The sequence below is a fragment of the Protopterus annectens genome, chromosome 9.part0 (assembly GCF_019279795.1).
Source record: "Protopterus annectens isolate FY-2018-M chromosome 9.part0, PAN1.0, whole genome shotgun sequence".
Classification (NCBI taxonomy): domain Eukaryota; kingdom Metazoa; phylum Chordata; order Ceratodontiformes; family Protopteridae; genus Protopterus; species Protopterus annectens.
Window position 1 is genome coordinate 1,809,456,025 of NC_056743.1, and position 10,624 is coordinate 1,809,466,648.

At 42.8% G+C, this 10,624-nt stretch overlaps 1 protein-coding gene across 2 annotated transcripts in view; it reads left to right on the forward strand.

The window, feature by feature from the left end:
• The window catches only part of SYCE2 (synaptonemal complex central element protein 2), a 384,804-nt gene extending 378,388 nt beyond the window's left edge, over positions 1-6,416 (forward strand). For both annotated transcript variants that reach the window (XM_044084679.1, XM_044084680.1), the window contains exon 4: positions 5,245-6,416. In XM_044084679.1, coding sequence (XP_043940614.1) covers positions 5,245-5,439 — 195 coding nt within the window. In that variant the 3' untranslated portion in view covers positions 5,440-6,416. The remainder of the gene's footprint in view (positions 1-5,244) is intronic.
• The last annotated feature ends 4,208 nt before the right edge of the window (positions 6,417-10,624 follow it).

Sequence of the window (10,624 nt, forward strand, 5' to 3'; positions counted from 1 at the left end):
GCGGCCCTACGGGCTGACGGGCTCCTTGAAACTTCGGGTCCAGGCAACCTTTCTCTGACCGGCCCGCGCAGCAACCCTGAGGGTTGCCCGACTGCTCTACTCTGGAGGCAGTCGGGGACGCTGGGCACCTAGCGGCATGGGAGTCCATAACATTGGACCGCTGGGTTCTCCAAATCATATGCAGGGGATATCGCATTCCTTTCCTGCACCTTCCAAAGTTGAAGTCCCTCCCAGACGTCCCACCCGGTCAACGGAGGCCGCTTTGGCAGAAATTGGCCATCTGCTAAAGAAAAGAGCCATCCAGCCCGTTCCCCAGACCAGATCGGATCAGGGTTCTACTCCAGATTCTTTTTAGTGCCAAAAAGACGGGGAACTAAGACCAATCCTAGACCTCTCTCTTGAATCTGGCAGTCCCCAAAGAAAAATTCAATGGTCACTCTGCAATCTATTCTCCCTTCTGGGAGAAAATCACTGGATGTGCTCGATAGATCTCAAGGACGCGTACTACCACATCCTGATGGACAGGCGCTCCAGGAGGTTTCTCCGCCTCGGCTGGGAGCCAGTCACTACCAGTTCGGGTCCTTCCCTTTGGTCTCACCACAGCCCCAGGGTGTTTACCAAAGTACTAGCAGTGGTAGCGGCCCACCTGAGGCTTCAGGGGTGCAGGTCTTTCCCTACCTGGACGACTGGCTCCTTACCGCCCCAACAAGGCATCTACTTCTCTTGGCGAGACTCCTTTCTCCATCTTGCTCCATTTCTGGGCATCACAATAAATACAAAAGTCCAACCTGGCCCACACAGCTCTTAGATTTCATAGGCGCCAGATTAGACACAAGGAGTTTACGCGCCTTCCTCACTGCGGACAGAGTTCTAAATCTGCAGCTCCAGGTGCGGGCCATTCTCCATTCAAGTTCTGTTCCAGCGGAGTTGGTCCTGAGGGCTCTAGGGTCCATGGCCGGCTATAGCACTTCTTCCTCTTGCCAGGCTCAATATGCGCATTCTACAGTGGACGCCTTAGTACAGTGGTCATACCTTGCTCTCCCATGCATCATCCCATAGCGATCAGCAAGGCTTGCAAGCGGTCCCTCTTGTGGTGGCTCCACTCCCGGATCTCCACGAGGGTCGCCCATTTTGTGCTTCTCCCCTCTCGCCACGGTGACCACGGACGCCTCCGCCTCGGGTGGGGGCACTTTGGGCCGGACAGTCCAAGGCACGTGGAACGATTCAGAGACCTTACTGCATATCAATGTTCTAGAGATGAGAGCAGTGCTCTTAGCGTTGCTAGCACTTCAGGACTTTCTTCCCTTGGGAACAATTGCGATTCAATCGACAATATGTCTGTTGTCTGGTACATCAACAAACAAGGGGAACAAGGTCTTACCCTCTTTGTCGAGAGGCCATGAGAGTTTGGGAATGGGCAATCTCCACCAATCGCTTTCTCATAGCAACGCACATTCCGGTCGGTCCAACATCCTAGCGGACAAGCTCAGTCGCACCATTCTGACCCCTTACGAGTGGTCTCTCAATTGTCAAGTAGCGGAACGCATATTCGCACGGTGGGGAACCCTTCATGCGATCTTTTGCTTCTCCCTCAAACACCAAGTGCGACAGTTTTTCGCTCTAATATCTCCTCCCGGAGGTACCCCAAGAGACGCTCTGGTGCATGCATGGCCACCCGGTCTTCTGTATGCCTATCCACCCTTGCCTCTGATGCTGCAAGTTCTTCAGAAAGCCTCTCGGGTGGGTTGCAGAATGATTCTCATTGCTCCATTCTGGCCTCGACAGATCTGGTTCCCCTTCCTAAGGTCTCACTCGGTGAATCCTCCTTGATTCTAGATCCCATTCGGATCTGATATCCCATCCATCCTGCATTCCTCCTCCGAACCTGGACAACCTGAAGCTGACCGCTTGGCTGCTCCAGTTCCACTCTTGATAAGGACTCGGTATTTCTTCACCGGTAAAGGCTATTTTGGTGGCGGCTCATAAACCATCCACTAGAAAGGTTTACCAAGCAAATGGAAACGTTTCTCTGTGTGGGCGGAGGCAAGGCCTAAATCCCTTCACGGTTCCTCTCCCTGTAGTGCTTGATTTTCTAACCTCTCTCTTTAATGATGGTGCCAGCAGTTCCACAGTCAAAGTTCAACTGGCTGCAATTTCTCACTATCACATTGGTCAAGAGTCTAATCCTCTTATGTCAGCCAAATTGTGCAAAACATTCCTTAAAGGTACTTTCCTTCTCAGGCCCCTATAAAACAAGCAGTTCCTCCTTGGGACCTTTCTTTGGTCCTACAGGCCTTGACCGCTCCCCTTCGAGCCAGCTGCTACGGTGGATCTCAAATTCTTGTCCTACAAGACAGCCTTTTGGTAGCCATTACATCAGCCAAGAGAGTTTCTGAACTTCAAGCTTTATCAGCTAAACCTCCTTACTTGGTATTTCATCCGGACCGTGTCTCCCTCAGGACCAACCCGTCTTTCCTTCCTAAAATCGCTTCTGAAGCAAACATCAATCAATCCATTAACCTCCCTGTTTTCTTCCTAAGTATGAAAACAAAGGTGAATATAAGCTACACTCACTAGATGTTCACAGGCAACTTAGATTTTATCTCAACAGGACAGCTGGTCATAGGCAATCCGACCAGCTGTTTATTTCCTTTGCAAAATTCAATTTGGGCAAGCCAATTTCTAAAGTTTCTCTGTCCCGCTGGATTTCACAGTGCATTTTATTGGCTTATCAAGCGTCAGGAAGGCCCGCACCGGGGTGTTCATGCCCATTCAACCCGGTCAGTATCTACCTCGGCAGCCTTCAAGGCTAGGATTCCTCTAGATGATATTTGTGCAGCAGCCACGGGCTTCATCTCATACATTTATTTCTCACTATAAGTTGGATCTTGCATCTAGGGGTAGAGCATCCTTTGGCTCAGGTGCTCCGGAATATCCTTCCATGATGGCCCAAGATTCAGGTAGCTGGGGACTCTGTCCCACAGGTTGCAGACAAATGAATATCCTACTTCAGATTTAGAAGTTATGTACTCACCATAACGTTCCATCTGAGTAGGTGTATTCATTTGTCTGCAACCATCCCGCCTCCTATCCCCTGGCCTTTCAGTTTCCTGCATATTCCTTGTTACCCTTTTTAGGGTATTGTTGCTTTGGCAAACTCGATCTGAGGTCATGAGGGTAGAGCAGGGCATTATGGGTGAGGGGAGGAGCTGAGAGCTTGGATCCATAGCTGGAAAACCATGCCGGTTCGGATCCGATATCGGATCCATAACCCACAGGTTGCAGACAAATGAATACACCTACTCAGATGGAACGTTATGGTGAGTACATAACTTCTAATTTCAGAGACATGGGTAACAAGCAATCTCAAATGCAAAGGCAGGATTTTCTGTGGCCGAAGTCTGCCTTCACTATAATATTGTCGTGGTGTCACACGTAAAACATGCATGTTTTGACCAACCAGTGGAGCACATCACTCACCTTGGGAATGAGAAAAGTCTCCTTTTAAAACGTGCTGTCCTTCATAACATTTGTGTCACGGCAAACTTTTACTTGTACCAGCTACGCGTATGACAGCAGTCTTTCCAAATCTGGTTTTACTCAATTTTGCCCTGCCGTTTTTGCCTTCTAAGGAGACGTATTTAACAAAGGAAGGTGAGAGATGTGCCCTGACAGTGTCACACCGTGGGAACAGTCTGTGAGGGTTTGATCATCCCAAAATGAAATAAGTTTGGCCAAAAACATTTACATAACAAATGCTGAGATGGATTACAGTTAAGACACATACATAAAGTGATTTTGTGTGCTACAATTGGTGACTGTTGGTTGCGATAATACATAAGTACCCAATTTTGCATTAATGGGTCAGAGAAATAAGAGAGATGAGGTGTGGGAAATGAGTAGAAAGCAGGGAATATGCGAGAAAAGGCAAAAAGTGTGTATGTTTTTAGGTGATGCAGAGAAAAAGATAGTTGTAGTGAAGGTGAGGTATATGTGGAAAGTACCGAGTGCGAGACGGAATTTTACTGGAGGGAAAAACTTGTCAGGGATCAGTAGGAGCGGCAGTAAGGGCGAAGGTATAGAAGACAGTAGGAAATTTCCAGGTAATAGGGATAATGTAAGTGTGTAAGGGCCAGTGTAGATTTTCAAGAGAAGTCCTGAATACAATATTGACATCATTAAGCTACCCAGATTTCCTGGAGGATACTGCTGTGTATACTTTGTATTTTGGCAGGATTAACTACTGTAGTATATGAGTGACATACTGACCTTAAGAGCAGATTTATAAGAGAGAAGTATTACAGCAGATACTCCGTACAGCCATATAGTTTGCATTGCAATTATTGTAAATAGTTATTGGTTGCAGTAGACCCTGTTACTACTTACAAAGTACACAGTCTGTCCTCCTTGGCCTTCAGCTTGAATACATGCTTCTGAGGTAGGCTTTTCTTTTCATAGACGAATAATAGATTCCTTTGTAGGTGAACTGAAGAGTGCATCAGATTTCAAATAGCCAGGCATGAGGTCTACATCAGTGGAGCACAGTGAGATCTAAAGTCTTAAGATGGGGCCACAGGTACTGCACAGGAATTCCTTACCACACCAGATGGATTAGAATTGCTGCATTGTAAGTGTATTACTTAATGTGGAACTTTTGTTTGAAAGAGTTGAGTATTTCACTCTGCCACCCCTTCCTCAGCAACTTCTTTTCATTTGAATGCGAATGTCTTTGCAATTCACTTCTCTATGAGTTAAGTCAAAAACCTTCCATATTCTGAAAAAAGTGCTACTACTGAAAGCCAAATAAGACAAACCCATCACAGTCACTGCAATTGTGTGGTATTTGAGGAAGCATTGAGGAGCATGCCTGGCTGTCTGACATTTGGCATAGATTCAGTTTTCAGTTCTTCTAGGCTCAGGGTAGTAAAGCAAATACTAGCCGGGAAATAAATACTAGCTCACCAGAGACAGGTTTCTTTGGAATTATTTAGGTGGGATTGTCAGATATTTGTGGAAGAAAAGAATATCTTAGTTCTGTCTGCTGAAAGATAAAATTAAGAAAACATATTTTAAGAGATAATCCAGATTTCTGGTAAGTAGTCACTTGTCAAATGTATATTAAAATAATGAAGTTCTTTTTCTGCCTGATTTTAGCTTGAACATGCTTTGTTTAGTAAATTAATAACAATCAACAAAAATTTTACAACTGTAAATGTTTTCTTTTTCTTTTCTAATTTCTCCTAGGTTTCAGAATTGTCACAGAAGTTAGAAGAAGGAATGTATGAGATTTATGATCACCATAACAAATTGATTCAGGATACTTTACATGAACTGCCTGTTATTATGGAAAGGATTGCACAGTTAGAGGCAGATCTCAAGCAAGTGTGCCAGACTGTTGTGACTGTGTATAAGGATATTTGTGTGCAACCTGAAATGTAATTTTGTTTTAATAAAGACAAAAAGCCAGAGCCTCAAACTTAACATTTCACTTAATGTGCATGATTGACAACGGAGATGAGCATGTTTTCCAATTTATAGTAAAATATGTATGCAAGGATATAAATATGTGCACTTTTGGAGTACCCAAAAGAAGATGGTAAATTGGTGAGGGGGATACTCTCTTGTCTGTTAACATGATTTTTTCTTTAAAACAAACGTGTTCAGTTATAATGGAGAAGCCTATGTCTAACATGACAGTAGTCATTTACTAACATTGTACCAACTGATATATCGTTTTGATTTTTAACCAAAGAAAAGGTTTTTGTAATGTTATTAAAATTAAAACAGGACCTGTTCAAAAAGAGTTTATGTAAATGGTAGAGAGTGTGAGATTTATTATGATTATACAAGTACATAATATATTTATTGAATTAAAACTTTTTTGGTTTACTGTTTCATACATGTGCCCCTTACACCTGCCACATTTTTCTAGGGTGTTTCATGTAGCATCTTCCAAGCGTAACCTTTTTTTTCCCTCTCACTACTGATGAGGTGTAACAATCTTAGGGCCCAGCCATAGATGAATTGTTAGTCCTTCAACTTGCTTATAGGTATGTATGCTCTGTGTGAATGAGTGAAATATGTATTTTTTGGTTGATTAGTCTTAGAAGTTTGTTGACATGTCGGTGGTGTTAGATGAGTGGAACAAGGTCCCGCCCCTTCCTCTTCCCTGGGTCTGAGCCTATAAACAGTAACACTTGTCACTGTTATTCAGATGGAGGCATACTTTGCATAGGAGAACTCTGTGGAGTTCATCGTATAAAGTGGTCAGTGCTTGTCAACCTGTATGAGACTTGTAAGTACGCTGCTTTTGAAAACATTTTTTCTTTAGTATCACTAATGATTCATCATACAGACTATTAATTGCTGATTTTCTGATGTAACTCTTAAGAAATGATTAAAAGTTTTTTTCACTAGTGGTGATCTTGACTTTTTCTGTTGACTAGTCACTGGTAGTTTTGTAACATGAAAAATTTAAAAAGTTTTAATTTGAAGGAGAAAATTATTTGAAAATGCAATGAAATACGAAATGCACATCTCTGTGAGTTCCCTCATGCATGAGGATATTTAACAAGTTGTATGGGCTTTCCTTCTTGTAAGTGCTAAGTGGGAAGTGTTGTCTTAAGGTTATGCTATTTAGAATGATAAATGAATTTCCTATATAATAAAAACATAATTTTAAGTAAAACATGGAAGTACAAATAGTTCAGAATTGCATTTTGTCGAACTCTGATGAAAAAAGAAAACTGTCGATTATTGTTTTAATATTTATTCCTCAGCAATAATTTTAAAAGCATGGTTATTTTTGTATATATGTTCATAGGAAATTATTAGGCAAATGTCCCTAGGGCCTTTACAAACCTAGCCGTGTAATAACCCCAGTACCCTTATTCATCATAATTAGATGGTCTTTGTTAGCAGAACAATTATACCATTTCTAAACTAGTACCTAACACCTCTAATAACCCCAACCGCACCTCTAATTCCACTTCCAGTTCTGTCACTTCAGTTACCAGACCCACACCTTTTTCACATTCCCAATCTGACTCCACTAACCTCTCAGACCCCTTCATGCTCAAACCTGTTTCTGTTAGTTATATTAAAACTCTCCTCAGTAAACTCAAACCTTGTTCTCCCGCCCCTGATAACCTACCGCCCCAATTCCTTAAACTTGCTGCTAACTCTATTGCCCTTCCTATCACCATTCTAATCAACCGCTCAATCCAAGAATCCACTGTCCCCTCTATTTGGAAGGAATACTTCACTATCCCACTACATAAAGGAGGTAACTCCACAGAACCATCTAACTTCTGTCTCATTGCTATTCTTTCTCTCCTCTCCAAAATTCTTGAAACGTGTATCCATTCTCAACTGCTTTCCCACCTTACTCAAAACAATCTTTTAACCAACACCCAGCATGGTTTCAGGCCCAAACACAGTACTAACACTGCACTCTTATCCTTCTCTCATACTGTAGCTGAGGCCAGAGACAATAATAAACTTGTGTCCTGCCTCTTCTTAGATCTCTCAAAGGCTTTTGATACTGTCTCTCACAACCTTCTAATTCATAAACTTTCTCAGGTGCACATTTCCATCCCCACTCTAAATTGATTCTCAAGTTAACTGTCCAGTCACCTACAAGCAGTTAAATGGCAAAATTCCTTCTCACCCTTTCTGCCAGTTCAGACCGGTGTTCCTCAAGGTTCAATTCTTGGTCCCCTTTTTTCAACCTCTTCCCCAATGACCTACACACTTCCAGCAACCTCTCTTCTATCATACAGTATGCAGGTGATTCAACTCTGATCTCCATTTCTGACTCTATCAATAACCTCCACCATATCACCCAATCTTCATTTCACTATATTGAGAAGTGGCTCTCCAATAATCAGCTTATCCTGAACTCCTCTGAAACTAAGCTCTTACTATTCCCACCTAAAACTCTAGCCCACCACAAAGCCACCTTTCTCATATGCTCTCTAAATGGCACCATCATAACACCAGGCTTACACACTAAACTCCTAGGTGTCATCATAGACGACCAACTGAAATTAAACCTTCAAATACTTCATTCTATAAAGAAAACACACCAAAAACTGGGCATGCTATACAGAAACAACAAATTCCTGACCACCAACTCAAAACTACTGCTAGCCCAATCCTATCTCCTCCCCGCCCTCCTCTATGGCTCCCCTCTATTTTCTAATTTACAAAATAACCTGCTGGCAAAACTAGACCAAACCTATAACAAAATTGCTAGATTTGTCACCAGCAGCCCCTATAAGTCCCATCACTGCTCCGCTCTTATAAAATTACATTGGCTCGAATTCCCACACCTTCTGACCAAATGTCAGCTGATCCAAGCTTTCAGAATTCTTAATTCAAACTCTGACCGTCCATCTCTGTCCAACCTGATCTCCTGGTACACCCCTCCCCGATCCCTGCGCAGTTCTGATTAACTCTAACTACAAGTCTATAAACCCAACAAGAACATAGGTAAAATACTCTATAAACACTCCATCTCCCTTACCTGGAACAATATTCCACTCTATATTAGAAGTCATACCTCCCTTCCTAACTTCAAACATGACCTGATAGTGTACCTCTATAACAACCCTTTGTGTACCTGTTATCATCCTACTTAACCCCTCCCTCTCCACATACCCACTTCACCACAAGTCTGATCTATAAGACCTTTTTCCTGTTTCTGTAACTTACTTTATCCAGCTGCTCTTCTTTCTGTACCCCCCTTCTAGTTCACTACATCCCTCCTCCACTACTGTCTTATTTTGCACCATTCCCTCTTCTGACCTACGATCCCTTGTGCAGTCAATCCTGTCTACTTTTTACTCTCACTCTACTTTCCCTCAATTCTGAAGCCCCTGCACTTACACATTTTTTCTTCTAGCCACTAATCTAATTATACATTGTTTCTTTTCATTACATTACTTACAACCTTAACTTCCTTCCTGCTTACCTGCTGGATTTATTATTGTTGTTTCTCCTGTTACAACCTATTACTGCACTTTTTGTATATATAGCTATGTACTATTCCATTGATTACATTATGTTCTTCTTATCCATTGTATCCATAAGATTGTTTTGCTCTTTAATATTGTTAATTTGTCTCTATTTGTATATATTTGTATGTCTGTTTGGGGCTTTTCCCCTTGAGTATCCACTGAAAAAGGGTAAATTCTTACCCAGCTGGACCAACCCGGTTAACAAATGCGAAATAAATAAATAAATAAATGATCAGCACCAACTACCCCTATCCATGAGGGACATAGGTGCCACCCCCAGGGTGAATTCACATTAACCCATCAAAGTTGTCAAAGTTGCACTTAAATATGGTCATTGAGGAGCTCTGCTTCACATTGAGTGGGAGCTTATTCCAGAGGAACTGCAATCACTGGGAGATATATCTGTCTCACCAGCATGTTCTGTTAATATCACAGGCTAGGTTGATATCCCTTGAGCGAGTTATTTGTGTCCCATTTGATTTGTGGATGTCAAGCATTTCAATTAGGGCAGGGTCCGAGACTGCTCTGTACGCCAGGCACAGGTCACCTCTCAGCAGCCTGTATGATACAGAGTACAGTGACTGGGCTTTCAGTCTTTCCATCCATGTCATGTTTTGGAGGCCCTGCATTCTCTTGGTTAGAAACCTCTATGTCTGGTGAGGTACATATAGAAGGGAGCATTGTACTGAATTAGTGATCTGATAAGGGTCGAGTAAAGTGGAGCTATAACCTCCCTGGTCTTGGATATGATGCCATTATTTATGAGATGCACAGTGTTGAATATACCACTCAGACTGTGAGACTTGAGAACACAGGTTGCGCTTAGAGGGGTGCTATCTGTATCATAATTAGTAGGGTCTACTTCTCTGCCAAAGGGGATAATGAGGCATTTTTTGCTTTAAGTTTTAGTCTGAGAGTTTGGCACCAATCATTTGTCTGTGTCAGCTCTTTCTGTAATATGTTAACATCCTGGGGGATTCTGTGATGCACCCAGTTTACAGTCATCTACAGACTCGGTAAGACATAGGACATCTACCTTCACCTGCACTTCAGAGAAATAGATTTCAAGCAGTAGAGGACCCAGCACAGATCCATGTGGCACCCCACTGGTAACTGGTCTACTGGTGGAGGTGGACTCCCCAACTTTGACAGTGTGCGTTCTGTCGGTGAGCCAGTTTGCTACCTATCTAGTAATGTATGGGTTAATCCCCAGTGGGGCGAGTTTCTATATGATACCTAAATGGGGGATTGTGTCAAAGGCCTTGCCTAGGCATTATGTACTGTTTTGCCCTTATCCAGGGCTTTGATGACATTCTCAAAGAAGTCCACTAGGTTTAACAAGCAAGATCTAGCCTTGAAGAAACCAAACTGTGTCATGTCAAAGGTTCGAAGGTCGCCTATGTCCTTGTGGATAAAGTCCATGATGATTCTTTCCTTGACCTTGCAGATGAGCCTGGTTAGGCTTATGGACAGATAGTTCCCAGGGTCAGTTGATGGACCTAGTTTGTGCAAGGAGATACAGTTACTGTTCTCCACACTGCCAGGACAAAGCCAGTTCTCAGGCACTGGTTAAAGAGAGTGCTGAGTGGTTCCACTAGAACTTG